The sequence below is a fragment of the Balaenoptera acutorostrata genome (genome assembly GCF_949987535.1).
Source record: "Balaenoptera acutorostrata chromosome 3 unlocalized genomic scaffold, mBalAcu1.1 SUPER_3_unloc_1, whole genome shotgun sequence".
Taxonomy (NCBI): Eukaryota; Metazoa; Chordata; class Mammalia; order Artiodactyla; family Balaenopteridae; genus Balaenoptera; species Balaenoptera acutorostrata.
The window spans coordinates 34268-54341 of NW_026645489.1; the positions used below are offsets into that span (position 1 = coordinate 34268).

The following is a 20074-nucleotide window of genomic DNA, read 5'->3' on the forward strand; positions in this document are numbered from 1 at the left end:
GGAATAGAAGTGACAGCATGTCAGTTCCAAGCCTAGGCCTTAAGAAACTTCATATGGGGTCTTCCCTGGTGGCGCAGTGGTTGAGAATCCGCCTGCCAATGCAGAGGACATGGGTTCGAGCCCTGGTCCGGGACCACACGCCATGGAGCAACTAAGCCCGTGCGCCACAACTCCTGAGCCTGCGCTCTAGAGCCCACGAGCCACAACTACTGAGCCCGCACGCTGCAACTACTGAAGCCCGCACGCCTAGAGCCCATGCTCCGCAATGAAGAGAAGCCACCGCAATGAGAAGCCCGTGCACCACAACGAAGAGTAGCCCCCGCTCGGCACAACTAGAGAAAGCCCGTGCACAGCAACGAAGACCCAATGCAGCCAAAAATTAATTAATTAAAAAAAAAAAGAAGCTTCATATGCTTCTGCCACCGCCATTAAAAAAAACTTCCCCTGGGCAGCTGCTGCCCCATCAAGCTGGACTCCAGAATGAACCCACTTGGATCAGAGCCACCCCAACTGCCCACAGACCATCAGAGAAAATCAAAGGTACTGCGGATGCCACGGCCTGAAGCAGAGTCACCCAGCCAAGCCCAGCATAGACTAACAACTGCCCCATCCTGCCTGCAGGGCCAAAGGGAAAAAAAAAAAGATTGTTGTTTTAAGCCACTGCGTTTGGGGATGGTTTATTACGTGGCATTCTTGTGGCTTTAGGAAACTAATACACCATGTGATGAAACTGGAAAAATAAAACGGGAGGAAAAGAAATAAGGAGGGAGACAAGGAGAGCAGGAAAGAAGGGGAAGGTTAGAGCTCCTTACACTGTGTCAGCTTATTCTGAAGATGGACTTGGGCTGTCGGGTGTTCTCAGCTACAGGCACACATAGTGATCATACACCTTGGTACCACAGAGCCCAGTTGTACCAGCTGCATGTAATCCTGGGAACCTAAGACCAGAAGTGGAGTTCACAGGGGGGCAGGAAAGCAATGGCAGAGCTGGGAACACCCAGGACCTAGGATCAACAAGACCCACATCTGCATTTGAGGTGAGAGAAGATGGGAAATGAGAAGTTACATCTTACTGAGACTCGAGCCCAGCTTTGGAAGGCAGGACAGGGCTGGTCAGAGTGTTAGCCTTGGGCCGAGGCAGGCAAGGGAGACCCAGAATTGAGCCTGTTTCCTGTGGGTGGGGGCAGGGCAAGGACAAGGCAGGTGCCAGGTTTCAGGAGGCAGGACTTGACAACGGGAAGGAGCCAAATGGGTAGAGAGGGTGTATTAGTCAGGATTCTCCAGAGAAATAGAACCAATTGGATAGATAGATACACAGATCGATAGATAGGCAGATAGATTCAGATTTATTATAGGAATTGGCTCACATGACTTTAGAGGCCAAGAAGCTCCAGGATCTGCCGTCTGTAAGCTGGAGACCCAGGAGAGCTGGGGGTATCACTTCTGAGTCTGAAGCCTGAGAACCAGGAACACCAATGTCAGGGACAGGAGAAGATGGCTGTCTCAGCTCAAGCAGAGAGACTGAATATGCCCTTCCCCAGCCTTTCTGTTCTATTCAAGCGCCCAGCAGACTAGATGATGCCCACACACATTGGTAAAGGTTCTTTACTCTGTCTACCAAGTCAAATGCTCATCTCTTCCAGAGACACCTTCACAGACACCTCCAGAAAGTATTTCACCAGCTATCTGGGCATCATTTAGCCCACTCAAGTGGACACATAAAGTTAACCATCACACAGGGGCACTCAGGGGTTGCATTTAGGGGACCTTGCAGGTATGGGGTACTTGCCTACTGGAGTGGGTTGGATGATGGCCCCCAAAAGATATGTCCATGTCCTAATACCTGGAATCTGCGAATGTGACCATATTTAGTAAAAAGGTCTTTGCAGATGTGTTTGAGTTAAGGATCTCAAGATGAGATCATCCTAGGTTATCCACGAACTCCAGTGACAACCCATCGTTTTAAAAGAGACAGGGGACTAAAACTCTGCACTTCCACTGTAGGGGGTCCAGGTTCAATCCCTGGTCTGGGAACTAAGATCCCGCATCCCTTGGGGCACAACCCAAAATATAAATAAATAAAAATTAAAAAAACAAAAGAGACAGAAGAGGAGAAGACCATGTAAAGACAAAGCCAGAGATCAGAGTGTTGAAGCCACAAGCCAAACCTAGAGCCTCCAGAATCTGGAAGAGGCAAAGAAGATTCTCCCGTGGAGCCTGCCAACACCTTGATTTCAGACTTTTGGTCTCAGAGACTGTCTGTAAGAGAATAAATCTCTTTTTAAAGCCATGAGATTTCTGCAATTTGTTATGGAAGCCCTCAGAAGCTAATACACCCCTTCACCCTGAATCACAGCACAGAATCATCTACTGAGGGAAGAGTTCCCCCCAAAAAATATCCCTCAGAAAATAGTCCCTTCACACATGAGCAAGTGTAAAGTGTCTCATCCTGATACCACCTCATGCCTGCCAGAACGGCTATTATCAAAAAGACAAGAAAGGGGCTTCCCTGGTGGCGCAGTGGTTAAGAAACCGCTTGCCAATGCAGGAGGCACAGGTTCGAGCCCTGGTCCGGGAAGATCCCACATGCCACAGAGCAACTAAGCCCGTGCGCCACAACTACTGAGCCCGCGTGCTACAACTACTGAAGCCTGTGCGCCTAGAGCCCGTGCTCCACAACAAAGAGAAGCCACTGCAATGAGAAGGCCGTGCACCACAAAGAAGAGTAGCCCCCGCTCGCCGCAACTAGAGGAAGCCCACACGCGGCAACGAAGACCCAACACAGCCATAAATAAATTAATTCCAAAAAAAAAAGACAAGAAATAACAAACGTTGGCGAGGATGTGGAGAAAAGGGAACCCTCATACACTGTTGATGGGAATAATTCGTGCAGCCATTGTGGAAAAGTGTGGAAATTCTTCAAAAATTCAGACTAGAACCATATGATTCAGCTATCCCAATTCTGGGCATTTATTCAAATATGAAAACTCTAATTTGAAGAGATGTATGTACCCCTATGTTCATTGCAGCATTGTATCCAATAGCAAAGATATGGAAACAACCTAGGTGCCCATTAAGGGATGAATGGATAAAGAAGACATGGTGTGTATACACAATAGAATACTACTGGGCCATAAAAATGAATGAAGTCTTGCCATTTGCAGCAACGTGGATGGACCTTGAGGGTATTATGCTAAATGAAATAAGTCAGACAGAGAAAGACAAATACCATATGATTTCACTCATATGTGGACTATAAAAAAGCAACCAACCAACAAACAAAGTGAACAAAGCAAATCAAACAAAAACAGGTACAAAGATACAGAGACCAGAGGAGTGGTTACCAGAGGAGAAGGAGGGGAGGGTGAAATGGGAAAAAGGGATTAATTGTATGGTGTTGGATGGAAAATGAATTTTGGTAGTGAGCACGCTGTAAGGTATATAGAAGTAGAAACACAATGTTGTTCACATGAAACTTATATAATATTATAAATCAATGTCACTTTGGTAAGATAAATAAATAAATAAAGTGTCTCATCCTAAGGGGTGGCTTCTTGTTTACTTTGTACAACAGAGCACTGTGGGACTCCTTCAGTCAAAGCTAGTTTCATATGCATATAAAGATCACTTGGCAGAACTGGTAAAAAGGAGTTTCATAATTTTTCCCAGGGAGGGTGGTCTCACTGTGCAAGTGCTAGACACGAAGTCACGAGACTTTTAAAGCATCATGGTAAGTGGTTATGTAGCGAGATTACAAACACTTGAAGAAGAGCTGTCCCAATGTTGTGCAAACGAGGACTCGTGGCTTGGGATTAATTTTCCAGTGACAGCATCTTTAATAGATTGAGAAAGTGGGAAAATGGGACATTACTGAATACTCAGGACCACCTGCATGGCATTGCACCTGCTCTTCAGGGAAAGGCTTTTGATAGAGGCTCCACTAACTCCGCTTTGGGGATAAACAATGTTTGACATGTAGGAAATGTAAATAAATATTCGCTGAGTGAATAAATAAACCCCACATCGATACAGGCTCCATTAACCCCACTTTAGGGCCATGAGAGTTTATCCCACAGACCGGCAGTCACCCTGCCTAATTCTCTAAGATGGCGAGAAACAGACCAAGGCAAACCTAAAATAAGTTAGTGCCCTCCCATGCAGAAGAGATGGAGGTGGATCATTCCAGCGGGGGACACAGGCCTGGCCCCACTGAGCATCAAAGGGAACGACTAATGCTGGGGGGAGGAAAGCCCTTCTCCAGAGGCCTGGGGCCCAGGTCTGGTGGCCTGTGGGCTGGATCTACCCAAGGCTGGGATGGCCAGGATGCAGTGGTTGTTCTGGATGCTGATGCTGTCTTAATGGAAGACTGTCCGGAGACTTCACTTGTCTTCAAAATTCAGAAGATCTGGACTTATTGGACCCCCCATCCCACAGGGCAGCATCTCAGATCTGACCCTTCCCTTGCACAGGACGGCAATTCTCTGAGTTGCCCAGTCCTCTCCAGCCTCTGTTGCCATTTATTATGGCATTTGGACTATAGTTTTTCTTGTATTAAGACACTTTCTCAGTACACATGTCTATCAAAAGTAGGACAAAGAAAGATGCACTGGGAGAACCCTGTGTGTCAGTGAAATAGGAGAGAGGATTTATATCATGAATTCGAGAAAGATTCCCAATTGTTTAAAATGCAAAGACCGGGACTTCCCTGGCCGCCCAGCGGTTAAGACTCCATGCTTCCACTGCAGGGGGCACAAGTTTGATCCCTGGTCAAGGGAGCTAAGATCCCGCGTGACGCATGGTGTGGCCAAAAAAATAATAATAAAAATAAAATAAGATGCAAAGACCTGGGAGGGTCCATGATCCGTCTTGCCTACTGCAGGCCTCCCCTCCCCCTCAGCCCCACACTCCCCCTTGTCTACTGAGGGAGATCTGGGCAGAGTGAGCGGTCCCTCCTCCCAAGCAAGAGGAGACCAGACCCGGCCCACATTTCAGTTCCCAGTCTCATGGGAGAAGAGAGATGGAAACTCCTAAAAGAGAATGAATCAAATGGGCAAAGACCTGAAGATGTCAAATGGCTGGTACCCAAGCCCAGCCTGTTTGAGCCCCCATTCTTCCTACAAATACATCCCAATTGCTGCCAAGGACCCAGACCTGTGCCCTCCAGGGAGTGTTAGCCACCCACCCACACCCTACGGTGCTTTTGCAATTTCAGAGTCTCGAATGGATCTCCCCAGGCTCTGAAATGAACACTAATGTCTGATTACATATTACCTTTAAAAAAGGTAGTAGGATCATAACACATACTTAAACCCCTCCAGTTGTTTCCTATGTAACTCAGAGCAAGAGCCAAAGTCCTTTCAAATGCCCACAAGGCCCTGTGCCACCTGCACACATATATACACGCAGTCTCCCTCACCCCACGCTCCCTCTGCGACTCTGACCTCATCTCAGCCCTCACTCATTCCTCTCATCATACGTGCGTCCCTGCTGTTCTTCAAACACCTCCTACCTCAGGACCTTTGCACTTACTGTCCTCACTATGAGGGAGTTGAGAGCACATTTTTCTTTTTGTTCATGGCTCTTTCCCCAGATTCTATAGCAATATCTGATACATACAAATGGTCAATAATTATTTACTGAATGAATAAACGAGTGAGTGAATGAATGAGTAGCACTAGAAGCCAGCACCAAGACGGATGTGGTAGGACTTTAAGTAGCTTAAGACCTAAGACCATAAATAATACAGCCTAGGAGCATCTCAGAACCCAAAAGCTGGATGCAGCCAGACCTCAGTGGGGTCTAGAGTTGAGAACACAGGGAGGGCTCTCTCCGTCCTCACTCTGGCTTCTTTCTGTACATTTGCTCCATTTCTCCTTACCAGTGGATCAGCTTTCTCTCCTACTCAGCCCACATGGACACAGCAAAGAACAACTCTGTAAGCAGCTACCCCATGACTCCCATGTCCTTTATTATAGACCCAGCTACTCAGTTAATGTCTCTGTATCACTTTCTTTCCAAATTTCCAGGGAAAGATCCCCAGTTGGTCCAGCTTTGCCAAGTGCCCAGCCCTGGTCTTATCAATGTGGTCTGGGAAGTGAGGTCATGTTCACGAGCATGGACTCTGGGAGCCCACCCTGTGAATGGGGAAGAAACAACATTTAATGGCATGGGTGAGAGTGGGGGAGATGTCCAAAAAAGAAGGTACTGGAAAACCTCTTCCACTGAGAGATCTCTCCTCACCCAATACAAAAGTTTGCTCCAAGAAAGGGAATTAGCCTTGCAGCTTTTTCAGTGTGAGATTCATGACAAGTTTGCTCCAGCCCTCAAAATAAATCTCCGTCTCAGCCAAGTTGGGTGCTGTACGTGTGGTACCCAGCCCACCTGCAACAGTGCTTCGGTTTGAGGTACCGCCACAAGAGGGCGCGCAAAGTCAGGAATCTAATTCTCCCAAAAACTGGTCCTCAGATCTCCACTGCAGTAGGCCCAACTAGATGAGCTGTTGGTAGTCAGTCTGCAAGGCTGGCAGAGACTGTGAGAGGGTAGCACCCAGGATCTCAGAAATCTTGGCCTGCCACCTGGCGCTGCCACATCTTCTAAAGCATGACACATCCCAGGCAAATTCAGTCACTTTATTATGACTTGGATGATTGGCTCAAACCCAGTAGAATTTCCAGAAGAGCAGCGGCAGGAGGCCTCAGCTAGAGGTAACCCTAAGGACTAAATGACAGGCAGGCAAAATGGGGGCAAAGCTCCGTACCCAAAAACATCAACAGGGGTTAGTAGTAGGAAACAGGAGACCTTTAATTTTTTTTCCACTTTGCATACTATTACATTCTAAAAGTTCTAATGAACATGGACTGCTTGTATAATTCACTTGTTACTGTACGCTTTGGGTTCTTTTCACATGGGGCTATTCTAAATAAAGCTGTTTTGGACATAGTGTACAAGTCTACAAGTATGGACTTCATTTGTCTTCAATTCCTCTTGAGTAAATACCTGGGAGAGGAATTAAGGGATTGCATTGAATCTATAGGTCAATTTGTAGAGTATTGACAACTTAAAATTCAGTCTTCCAACCCATGAATATGGTTTATCTTTCCATTTTTTAGGTCCCCTTTCATTTCTCTCAGCAATATTTTCTAGTTTCAATGTACATGTCTTGCACATATTTTGTTAATATATCCCTGTTTTACAATTTTGACGCTATTGTATGTGTCATTTTGAAGATCCTTTGATGCTACTGAAGTGTCATTTTTACTTTTGTTTTTAGTATTTATAAATACAATTGAGTTTTGCAATATTTTAAGTTCACTTGTTGGTTCTAGCGTTTTTCTGTGTGTGGATTTCTTAGGACTTGCTACATAAACAGTCATGTTCTGCATGAAAGAGGTTTACTTCTTCCTTTTCAATCTTCATGCCTTTCTCCCCCCTCCCCCTTTTCTTCATTGCACTGGCTAGGACGTCCAAGGGCAATACTGAAGAGAAGTGGTGAAAGTGGGCATCCTTTCCTCCTCCCAATGAGAAGGGGAATGCACCCAATACAGCAGCATTAAGAATGATATTTGTTGCTGATTTTTTCATAGAAAACGTTTGTAAGATTGCAAAAGTTTCTTTTTATTTCTAAATTGCTTAGAATTTTTAATCAAAACACCTATTGAGATGAGTATGATTATTTTTTTCCCTTTATTCTGTATATGTGGTAAATTCCTTGATTAATTTTCAAATGTTGAACTAACCTTATTTGCCAGGATAAACCTCACTAGGTCATGATACAGTCTCTCTTATATATTGGTAGATTTCATTTGCTAATATTTTGTTCAGGATATTTTCATCTATTTTTAAAGAAATATTGGTCTGTAGTTTTCTATTTCTGAAATGCTTTTGTTAGATTTTGATATTGAGGCTATATTGATCTCAGGAAGTGAGTTAGAAATATTCTCTTTTCCATTTTCTGAAAGTGTTTGTGCAAAACTGGTAGCTTTTCTTCCTTTAAACATCTGATAGACTTCATCAGTGAAGCTATCTGGCCTGGGAGTTTTCTTTGTGGGAATAATTTCAGTTATGAATTAAATTAATTTAATGTATAGAGTTTTTCAGGTTTTCTATCTCTTCTTGGGTCAGTTTGTTAATTTCTCCAGGAACGTGTCCGTTTTATTTATATTGTCAAATTTATAGGCATAAAGTTGGTTATAATATTTCCTTCTTATCCTTTTAATGTTGTGATAACTATTCTTTCATTCTTGATGATGGCAGTTTCTGTTTTCTCTCATTTTTTTCTTGATCAAGGAAAACTCTAGATAGAGTTTTAAAAAATGTTTTACTAAAAAAAAGTTGGGTTTGTGCATTTTTTTTCCTATTGTTTGTTTTCTATTTCATCAGTTTCTGCTATGTTTCTTTCCTTCCACTTACCTTGGATTTAATTTGCTGTTATTTTAAATCTTTTTTTCTAATATGAACATTTAAAGCTGTACAAAAAATATTTCTATGTACTAATCAGTTGCATCCCACACATTTTAGTGTTTTATCTTCATTCAGTTCAAAATATTTTCTAATTTTATTTGTGATTTTTTAAATCTGTTCCATAGATTTCTTAAAATTGTGTTGCTCTTTTCCCATATATTTGAGAAATTTCTAGATATCTTATTGTTATTGATTACTAATTTAACACCTTCATGGTCAGATAATGTGCTCTGAATGTTTTCATATTTATTTTATTCATTTATTTATTTGGTTGCACTGGGTCTTAGTTGTGGCAGGCGGGCTCCTTAGTTGCAGCACATGGGCTCCTTAGTTGTGGCATGTGAACTCTTAGTTGCAGCATGCATGTGGGTTCTAGTTCCCTGACCAGGGATCGAAACTGGGCCCCCTGCATTGGGAGCTCAGTGTCTTAACCACTGCACCACCGGGGAAGTCCCAGTATGTTTTCAGTCTTTTGAAATTTATTAATATTTGCTTTATGACCCAGTATATGGTCTGTCTTGGTGAATATTCTATACGTCTTTTTATATAGTCTGACAATCTCTGTTTTTTTACATGAAGTAGTTATTTCATTGATATTTAAATAATTATCAGTATGGCTGGGTTTAAGACTACCACCTTGATTTAGTTTTCCATTTGTCCCATATATTCTTTTTTCCTTCACTCATCCTTCTCTGGCTTACTTTGGATGAATTAAGTATTATTTAGTATGTCATTTAGTTATTCAATTAATTTTTAGCTAAGCCTCTGTATTGTGTCTAGCGTTTTTTCTAGAAACTAAAAATTTATTTTAGATATCTTTGTCCACAGCTCTTTGATGACTTTAAAGCAGGGGTTGGTCAACAGTCCAAATCCAGCTCACAACCTGTTTTTGTACAGATCATGAGATAAAAATGGCTTTTATGTTTTTAAAGGATTGTCTTAAAAAAGAAGAAGAATATGCAACAGAGACCGTGTATAACCTAAAGTATTTTCTCTCTGGCCCATTAAAGAATATTTGTGAACACCTACTTAAAAATATATATATATATAGTTGTTGTTGTTGCTGTTTATCCATTGATTTCTTGTTTTTCAGCAGTAGCAAAGGCTTTTCACGTCCTACATCTTAGCCAGAAACAGAACTCCTTTTATTGTGGTTTTAATTTATGCTTCCTGGATTTGTGATGCTGCTGCACGTCTTCTCACATATGAATTGGTTATCTGAATAACCTCCTTTTGTGGATTCTTTTGAAGCCTCTTGCATGTTTTTCTATTTGATTGTTTGCCTTTTTATTGATTTGTAGGTGTAATTTATCTATTCTGGATATCAGTTATTTGTTATATGTATGGCAAATATTTTCTCCCACTGTGTGACTTGACTTGTTATTCTTCCAGTGGTGTCTTTTGTTGAATAAAAACTTTTAATTTTAGGGCTTCCCTGGTGGCGCAGTGGTTGAGAATCTGCCTGCCAATGCAGGGGACACGGGTTCGAGCCCTGGTCTGGGAAGATCCCACATGCCGCAGAACAGCTGGGCCCGTGAGCCACAGCTGCTGAGCCTGCGCGTCTGGAGCCTGTGCTCTACAACAAGAGAGGTCGTGATAATGAGAGGCCCGCGCACCGCGATGAAGAGTGGCCCCCACTTGCCGCAACTAGAGAAAGCTGTCTCACAGAAACGAAGACCCAACACAGCCAAAAATAATAAATAAATAAATAAACAATAGCAGAATACTCATTCTTTAAAAAAAAAAAAACTTTTAATTTTAATGTATTCAAATTAATAACCTATCCTATATGGTTAAGTGCTTTTTGTGTTTGGTTTAAACTATAGTCTTTTTTTTTTTTTTCAATTTTATTTAATTTATTTTGTTAAACAGCAGGTTCTTATTAGTTATCTATTTTATACATATTAGCATATACATGTCAATCCCAATCTCCCAATTCATCACACCACCCCCACCCCCCCTTGGTGTCCATACGTTTGTTCTCTACATCTGTGTCTCCATTTCTGCCCTGCAAACCGGTTCATCTGTACCGTTTTTCTAGGTTCCACATATATGTGTTAATATACGATATTTGTTTTTCTCTTTCTGACTTACTTCACTCTGTATGACAGTCTCTAGATCCATCCACGTCTCTACAAATGACTCAATTTCGTTCCTTTTTATGGCTGAGTAGTATTCCATTGTATATATGTACCACCTCTTCTTTATCCATTCATCTGTCGATGGGCACTTAGGTTGCTTCCATGTCCTGGCTATTGTAAATAGTGCTGCAATGAACAATGGGGTGCATGTGTCTTTTTGAATTATGGTTTTCTCAGGGTATATGCCCAGTAGTGGGATTGCTGGGTCATATGGTAGTTCTATTTTTAGTTTTTTAAGGAACCTCCATAGTGTTCTCCATAGTGGCTCTATCAATTTACATTCCCACCAACAGTGCAAGAGGGTTCCCTTTTCTCCACACCCTCTCCAGCATTTGTTTAAACTACAGTCTTTTTAAACTATAGTCTTTATTTGAAAATTCCAGGAAATCAGAAAAGACCCAGTTGGCACTATTCAAAGGAGACTAAGAGGGTGACTGGTATACATTTGAGTTTTAGGTTATCCTTGAAAGCAGCTTTTGTAAACAGTAAGAATATTTGTGGCTTGGGTTTTTTAATTAATATTGAATTTATTGAAATAACAAATTAAAAGCTAATATTTCTGTTTTTAAGGTTAATTAAAACCTTAATATTCTATTTATAAATCTCAGAGGACCTTTACAACTTATTGATCAAATTCCCCTAAATATTTTATGTTGCCTATATATTAACATAACCAAGTTTCTAAGTTTGTGTATATTATGTAACCAATTTTCTTTTTTTTTTTTTATTTTTTTTTAATGCTATTCTTGTCTGCTTACATTCTTTTTATGTATGTATGTATGTATGTATGTATGTATGGCTTTGTTGGGTCTTCGTTTCTGTGCGAGGGCTTTCTCTAGTTGTGGCAAGCAGGGGCCACTCTTCATCGCGGTGTGGGGGCCACTCTTCATCGCGGTGCGCGGGCCTCTCACTATCGCGGCCTCTCGTTGCCGAGCACAGGCTCCAGACGCGCAGGCTCAGTAATTGTGGCTCACGGGCCGAGTTGCTCCGCAGCATGTGGGATCTTCCCAGACCAGGGCTCGAACCCGCGTCCCCTGCATTGGCAGGCAGATTCTCAACCACTGCGCCACCAGGGAAGCCCCCAATTTTCTTTTTAAACACTGCATTTGTCTCTAACAAGCAAAGCTATCGCATGAACTTTGGTGAATCTTATAAATTTAATAAAATAAATTTATACAATTTTGAACATTAAGTTTTCCTTATAAAATTGGTTTAAAATAGAATAATTTTCATCGTTATAATCACAAGATTAAATCTCTTGCTGAAGCACACCATTAAAATTGGGATCATAACTCTAAAATGCACATATACCAAATTCTTATGCACAAGTTAAATGTTCAATATGCACTAATTATTCTTAAAACGAATGTCCAAAATGTGAATAACATTGGTTGTATTTATTTTATTTTCTCTTTAAATAGTTCTAAACATTCCAGGTTTTTTAAGTTACTGCCTAAGATGTTAGTTTTTAACTGGGATGGTACTGCCGCCTAGGGGACATTTTGGAAAATTGATGGCATGTTTTTAATAGTTACAGTGATGGAGGGATGTTCTAGTATTTAGCCCACAGGGACCAGGGATGCCTGACATCTGAAATACACAGGACGGTAATGCACAACTAAAAGTTATCCTATAAAAATTTCAAAGGTCCCTTCACATAAGCAAAAAACTCATAAGTATCTAAGCCTAGAACTTCACCATGTTTTACATGCAAGTATTTTTTGCATAATTTTAATATAGATTGAATTTTCTAGGAATTGCAATTATCTTGCAAATCGGGGAGACATTGTACTTTGATTTGTTCTGGAATTTACCAAGAGTTATTAACCACTTCAAAAAATTGTATCATAGTAGCAATGTCACTACTTGACATGGTACTTGAATCAGTCTCTATGTGCAGCTGTCACATACATGGTGATTAGATACAGATCTATGAATGTATAGGTATATGTCTTAAGCCCTTGCTTCAAAATATCAGCTATAAAAAAAGTGTTAATGATTTTTAGTTGAATAATTATATTAACCTAAATCTAAACTTAAATGGATGCAAACAACTGATTCATTTTATCTTCTGGTATAATAGTGCTTGGTCACATACATATTGAAATATACACTTTTTAATTTTAAATAGCTTCCTTTTACTTCTCTTTCATATTACTTTTTTGGCAATGTATTGTGGGTAGCTAGATGATGTTACTTATGAATTCCATTTCAGGACAGTAGAGATCATTACAAAGTATTTTTAAATGTTTACAAAAAATACATGGCACTGGTTTAACGCTTCTGATACTGCTATGCTATACACTGGAACTGAACAATTAAGTAAGTGGACGACAGGTGGAGAGAGCAATGTTTTTCCCTATTGGAGCGGGAATTAAGATAAGAAAGGAAGAGAGGTTAGAATGACCCATGAAGTGATGGATTAGACTTGGAGATATCAGTGTGAACTCATGTTTGGCTCAACATCAGTACACATGGTTACAAGTAGAAATATTTGTGGATATGTGTACATATATGGGTTAGTATACATACCTATATTTCTTTGACCTGCAGCTGAGAGGACGTAGAGGCAATGATACCCCAGCAGCAATGAGCACACCTAGCTTGCAGATGTTGCTGTCTAATCCCATGCGCCAATAAAAGAAACCAGGGCTCCAATTCTAGGACTGGGACAAGGACTATACAAAATATTTCCTGGACCATCTTATAGTGGCAGAAAGTAATGAAGTGCTACACACACACACACACACAATAGTGAGGGTATGTCAAAGAGACACAGAAATCAACTGAGAGACACCCAGTGGCCAAAGCTGGAAAAACTTGAGCAACCAAATAATTAAGGTAGTATTGGATTATGCACCAAAGTATAAAATAAATATTAATGAGTCCATACTGATATAAACAAATGATGAAATTAATAAGTAGGGGAGAAGAGACAAATCTCCCATGCATAATTCCAAATAATTTATGAAGATTTTCCATCCTCAAAGAGGTGAGGCATCAACTCCCATTCCTGAAATGTCAGCTGCAGTGATTTCCTTCCTTAGAGGATGGTATGGAAAGGAATGGGGGAAAGTAGCTTTATGGTGGAGAAACCTGACAAACACTACCTCAGCCAGGTGATCAAGCTCAACATTGTCAACGGAAATAATCAAGAAACAGTCTATAATAGGAACAGAAAAGAGTTTTATTCAAGCCAAACTAAGGACTATAGTGTGGGAAATACAGATTCAAGAAACACTTGAATTGTGTTCTGCCAGACTACAAAATGGGGAAGGCCTATCTAGGCAAAAAACACAAAGTTACATAAGCTGTTTGTCAAGAATTAGGATTGGGATGGACCTAGAGTCTGTCATACACAGTGAAGTAAGTCAGAAAGAGAAAAACAAACACCGTATGCTAACACATATATATGGAATCTAAAAAAAAAAAAAAAAAAAAATGGTCATGAAGAACCTAGGGGCAAGACAGGAATAAAGACACAGACCTACTAGAGAATGGACTTGAGGACACGGGGAGGGGGAAGGGTAAGCTGGGACAAAGTGAGAGAGTGGCATGGACATATATACACTACCAAATGTAAAATAGATAGCTAGTGGGAAGCAGCCGCATAGCACAGGGAGATCAGCTCGGTGCTTTGTGACCACCTAGAGGGGTGGGGTAGGGAGGGTGGGAGGGAGGGAGACACAAGAGGGAAGAGATATGGGGATATATGTATATGTATAGCTGATTCACTTTGTTTTAAAGCAGAACCTAACACACTATTGTAAAGCAATTATACTCCAATAAAGATGTTAAAAAAAAAAAAAAAGAATTAGGATTGGAACTGGCAAGAAGTAAGGGTGTTTCTTAAGCAAGAATTGGTTGGGGTCCAAAATGGTTGCATAGTTACCAGGGGAGACCTTGAGACCATAAGGTGGCAGCTGGTAGCTGCTAGCAGATACTGTTTTGAGAATGGCTGGTGGTGTCCTTGAGTTTGATACACTTCAGAAAATTCAAGTTCTCAGTGATGCAGGAATGTGTCTGAAACCACATCCACAATGGCCAGCCAGATCCATTTTGGATGCCTGAACCACAGTTTAACATCTTGTCAGAACAAAGACCAAACATGAAACATGACAGGGGTACATTCCTTCAAGGTTTCAAAAGAGACAGTCTAGCACATACACATGACCTTGGTGTCTAGTGAGGGAATCTCATCTTCAAAGGAGTACTAGCATTGATGTTACGGGAAGTGGGTAGGCATCTATCCATATCTTCAAAGTGGACATTCTAAACAATGTGGTAACTGCATTCTTTTTGTTGTTGTGGTTCAGGCAGATGTACAATGGATATTTGACAGGCCATAAGACAGGCCATCCTAGTTATCATTGTAAAGTTCAAGCCAAATCACATATAGGCCAAAATGCCTTCCCCATACCTCAATATGTGAAAATGTCTTCCATCAACATCAACAATTATAAGTCAAGTTGATAGCATGTACCTTTGATATGCTGTGATGAGAATGGCAATTTACCTCTGTGACCTTCCTCCCCAAAACTCATAACTGTCATCTAATCATGAGAGGGAAAATTCAGACAAATCCCAGTGAGGTAACATTCTCCAAGATACCTGACCAGTACTCCTCAAAATTATTAAGGTCATCAAAAGAAAGGAAAGCATGAGAAATCGTCACAGCCAAGAAGAACCTAAGTAGACATGATGACTAAATGTCATGTGTTATCCCGGATAGGATCCTGGAACAGAAGGACATTAGGTTAAAAATAAGGAAATCTGAATAAAGTATGACTTTGATAATAACATGCCAACATTGGTTCATTAATTGTAGCAAATGTACCCTATAATATAAGATGTTAATAACAGGGGAACCTTGGGTGCAGGGTATATTTGAACTCTCTGTACTATCTTTGCAATTTTTCCTTAAATCTAAAACTTTCTTTAAAAATAAAGTTTATTTAAAAATATGTAGTCCTTGTACAAAGACAACTACAAAACTTTATGCAGGGATATGGAAAAAGAATAAGTAGAAAGACTTATCATATACCTCCATAAAAAATTGCTTTTGCAAAAATGTTTCTCCCGGAATATTTATTCAAAAATTTAGCTCAATTTCAATCAAAATAGCAAAAAAAAATTTTTTGAAATTGAAAAAATATTTATAAATTTCATCTGAAGAACTAATAGGAAGGAAGAGCCAGAAGATTTTTTTAAACCTAAATGAAAATGAGCACAGATATTAAATCAAATATTAAATTTATAAACATTAAAACAGTGTGATCTTGTTGCCAGAAAAGATAGGTCTTTGGAACAGAATAGAATATTCCAAAACAGGTATACTGGCATATATACAAGTATATGAATATTGACTATAAGGTTGGAATTTCAAATCAAAGAGGAAAGAGAAGATGATTTAATAAATAGTGTTGGAATTTAATAAATGGTGTTTATATCTGAGCTGGTTGGCTAAGACATACATAGATATGTAAAGCACCTTATATGTACCAAACTAGATTCCATATGGATTAAAAAATTAATTTTAAAAAGTGAAAAAAAAACCAAAATACAGGTGATGATGTATCTGATAGCTAGCAGAAATAGCCTTTTTAGGCACACAAAGGAAAAAATAATAAAGTAAAATATTGGCATATTTGCATAAATATTAAAAACTTTTCTGTGTTAAAAAAAAGTCCCCCTACCCCCTCAAAAAAAAAAAGTGATGAACTGGAAACAAAACTTTGCAACGCCTATGAGAAAGGATTAAAATAGTTAAATATAAATAAATTCCTATATATCTGTAAGGAAAAAAAAGTAACACTTCAATGGAAGAAGAATACTAGAATACTACAAGAATACTAGAAGATAATTCACAAAATAAAACCGCATAAGCCTTAGTAACTTAAAAATAGTTTAGCCTGATTAGAAGTAAAAAAGAAATGTAAATTAAAATGTCATCATCTTTCACCTTTCATCAGCAAAGGTTTTTTTTTATTTTAATGACAAAGCTAATTGTTGGTTAGGAGTAGAGAAAAATAGATCCTCTCACATACTTTTGGGGGGAGTGTGAACTGGTGCAATATTTTTGGAGGACAACCTAACAATAAAGTATCAAGTGCCATAAGAAATGTACAGTTACTGACCCAGCAATTCTTCCTCTAGGGCTATATTATCAGAAAATACTTGTGAACCATGATGTAAGCACTTCAAGCCAGGATAACTTATAGAGCAAAAATAAGAATTTAAACCCTTAAAAAGGGGGAACTTCCCTGGTGGTCCAGTGGTTAAGACCTGGCACTTCCAATGCAGGGGGCACCAGTTGGATCCCTGGTAGGGGAACTAAGATCCCACATGCTGCGCTGCGAAGCCAAAACAAAAAGGGGCGGGGGGGGGGGGCGCGGACTGATACATTGAACTATAGTTTATCCCCAGGACAGAATGTTTGATGACAAGCAAAAATCGTGTTGAAATTATACAAAAGGACAAATGTTTAGGGACGGAAAACTGATCATAGGCCGCTACGGCCGGCCGGAGCTCAGGGAGGGGTTGATGAGGAAGAGGCATGAGAGAATTGGGGGATGGGGAAGATGGGTGATGAAAACGTTCTGTATCTGAGCCGGTGTTTCACGACTGTGAAAGTTTGTCCAAACTCCTAGAAAAGTACACTCAAAAGTTGAGCTTTGGGACTTCCCTGGCGGTCCAATGGTTACGACTCCACCCTTCCATTGCAGGGGGTATGGGCTCCAGCCCTGGTCCAGGGAGCGCAGGGCGGCCAAAAAAAAAAAAAAAAAGTTGAGTTTTACTCTGTGTAAATTATACCTCAATAAATTTAACTTTAAAAAAAAATCCTGTTGAAGAATATTAAACAGCCTGGGGAAACAAAAACGGCCGATTAAATAAAATGAGTAATTTACAAAGTAGTGTGCAAGTGTGACTGGATCTTGGAGGTGAGGTTACACATTCAGAGAGTGACGGAGATGGGGCGGTCCTGGCGAAATAGCCTGGAAATGCACCAAAATCTACCAGTGTCTCCCTCTGGAAGTGAAATTAAATTTTCTCCTACGTTCTGTTTTTTGTTTTGATTTGTTTTGTTTTGTTGTTTTGTTTTGTAGCGAACAACTCTTCTGTCATCAGGGGGCAAAATGTTACAACTTGGAACCCCGGTCCACTTGCAACGGCTTTCAGGTGCTTTAGGGGTCTTTCCCTTTTGGTGGAGCCACCAAACAAGAGAGAACCACCCGCGGGGAGCCAGCAGAGGCGGCGCCGGGAGGAGAAGGACTAGGGAGGTGAAGGTGGGAGGCGGGTAAGACCGGCGAGTAGGGGTGGGAAGCGGGATGGGGGGCGGGCGAACGGGCGCGCAGAACGTGCGTTCCTGCGTTTTGCTGGGGTCAAGATGCCGCGAGGGGCCGGCCGCGTCCCTAGTGGTTCTCCAGGAAATAACAGCATCTCGTGCAGCTTAGTCATTTCCTGAGCTCAGCTGCAGCGAGGAGGGCGTCACCATGATAAGTAAGTTTCTCTTCCCCATCTGGCTGGTGGCCTGGGCAGGGGGCGGGCCTCCCAGACCCCAACCCACGGAGGGCCAGAGGACTCGCTTCTTTCCCTCACTCCCTCAATCAACTCTCTCTCTTTCTCTCTCTCTCTCAAGAACAGGCAGCTGCTGCTGCGATAGGAGGAGGTGACTTTCCTGGATCCCCGCATCGCCGGGCCTTCAGCTGGCCTGGGTCCCAGGATGGGAGGGAGGCCTTAGAGAGGTGGCGCTGCCGGGGGTGTGAGAGCTGCCTCACCAGACCCCCTCCACTCCCGGAGCCGCGCGGGTGAATCTTAGGGGCCGAGAGCGGTACTCGCTCGGAAAAGGTCACCGCGATCCCCGACGTAGCTGCAACTCTAGTCCTTATATGTAATGAGCATGTAGAGAAGATTTCATTTGAAACGGGGTTTGCTGCTAAAAACAGCAGTGGTTTATTGGTTTATTTCACCTCTACATTTACACAGACACAAACCTGAAGCCCAGGGAGGGGTAGTGACTTCCCCGTAGTCACCCAGCAAATTAGAGACCCAACCAGGGGCCTACTCTAACCTACTGTCCCAAGCTGGCTCCACACCCCCATCTTCTTCCTTACCTTGGGACCCCTCTCCAAGCGGCTGTCTCCCGTCTGCTCCGAGCAGACAGTCCCCAGAAACTGTCAAGGAATTCCTAAGGGAGTCCACTCCCCTGAGCCCACGCCCCGACCCAGCTCCTCTCCCCCTACAGCCCTGGCTGTGGGGGCTGTGCCCGTGGTGCTGGGCGCCGTGGGCTTCACCGGGGCAGGAATCGCCGCCTCCTCCTTAGCGGCCAAGATGATGTCAGCGGCCGCCATGGCCAATGGGGGCGGAGTTGCCGCCGGCAGCCTCGTGGCCACTCTCCAGTCCGTGGGTAAGTGTCCGGGCAGGATGGGGGCAGGAGCAAGGAGAGGGCAGGGAGGGTCAGACCAGCACAAGGTTCAGCCCAGCGGCTAACCCTGAGGGAGGACCTGTCTGCCCTCTCCAGTTTCGTGGTCCTCAGTGTCCCTGGTCCTTTGTCTCTCCCTCACTGTCTTCTCTGAGTCCTGGGTGACGTTTGGGGGCAGGAGGGAAGTGGAGCGGTGAGGGGGTTCTGGAAAAGAGAAGAAGGGAAGGAGCCCAGGATATGTGATAGCTGGGCTCTGGGTCTAGCCCTACCCAAATCTGACACCTGGGTGGCCTAAGCACGTCCCCTCCCCTCTCTAGGCCTCAGTGGGACCTGTAACTCTTGGGGTCTGTGGTTGGCTCTCCCTCTGTCTCTCACTTCCCATGAATTCACCCCCTTCCTCTGTCCAAAGCAGAGCCCTGGGGGATTCAGGACCCAGGGGAGGCATCCAGGTGGGATCTCTGGGCCTCAGGCCTCCTGAGGGGCCCCCGCCACCGGCCACTGCACCCTTCCTGTGCTCACCCTCTGTCTCCCACAGGGGCAGCTGGACTCTCCACGTCATCCAACATCCTCCTGGGCTCCGTTGGATCAGCTTTTGGGGCTTTGCTTGGAGGTGCAAAAAAGGCACCTCCTTCCTCTCCTCCAGCTGGACCCAGAGCTGAAGGGGACCAGCCAGGAGAAAATGTACCCCAAGTCGAACCTCCAAAACTCCCACTCAGTTCAGAGAAGCATGAGAAATAAAGATCATCTGCAGATGCACCTTCCTGTCTTTGTTCCTTGCGGTCCTGGGGGGTTGTGAGTTGTGAATTGGAAGTTTCGAGTGCTCCCCATTCTCCCAACCTGCCTTGTGGTAGAGGGGCAGAGGGAAGTGGCAGGTTGATCAAGCACAGAATCACTTGGCAAGAGGCTCTGGTTGGTCCCCATCCTACAGGGGATGGGCTGTATAACCCAGGGCCATTTGTGCACCATCGGTGGGTCTCAGTTTACCCCTCACTCAGTGATGGGGTTGACAAAGCTTCCTAGGGAGGCAGAGGTGAGGGGTAGCCAGGATGCA

At 42.6% G+C, this 20074-nt stretch overlaps 1 protein-coding gene across 1 annotated transcript; it reads left to right on the forward strand.

The window, feature by feature from the left end:
• The first annotated feature begins 17953 nt into the window (after positions 1 to 17953).
• Positions 17954 to 19779, forward strand: LOC103019981 (interferon alpha-inducible protein 27-like protein 2). Its single transcript, XM_057539210.1, has 4 exons — positions 17954 to 18101; positions 18241 to 18270; positions 18847 to 19008; positions 19559 to 19779. Exons 1-4 carry the CDS (start codon positions 18095 to 18097, stop codon positions 19759 to 19761), a joined length of 402 nt encoding a protein of 133 aa, XP_057395193.1. The 5' UTR covers positions 17954 to 18094; the 3' UTR covers positions 19762 to 19779.
• The last annotated feature ends 295 nt before the right edge of the window (positions 19780 to 20074 follow it).

Excerpts from the sequence above, each read along its gene's own strand:
- LOC103019981 (XM_057539210.1), top strand. Across the intron at positions 18,271-18,846 it reads TGCTGCTGCGATAGGAGGAG|CCCTGGCTGTGGGGGCTGTG; the intron begins GTGACTTTCCTG and ends CTCCCCCTACAG. Across the intron at positions 19,009-19,558 it reads GGCCACTCTCCAGTCCGTGG|GGGCAGCTGGACTCTCCACG; the intron begins GTAAGTGTCCGG and ends TGTCTCCCACAG.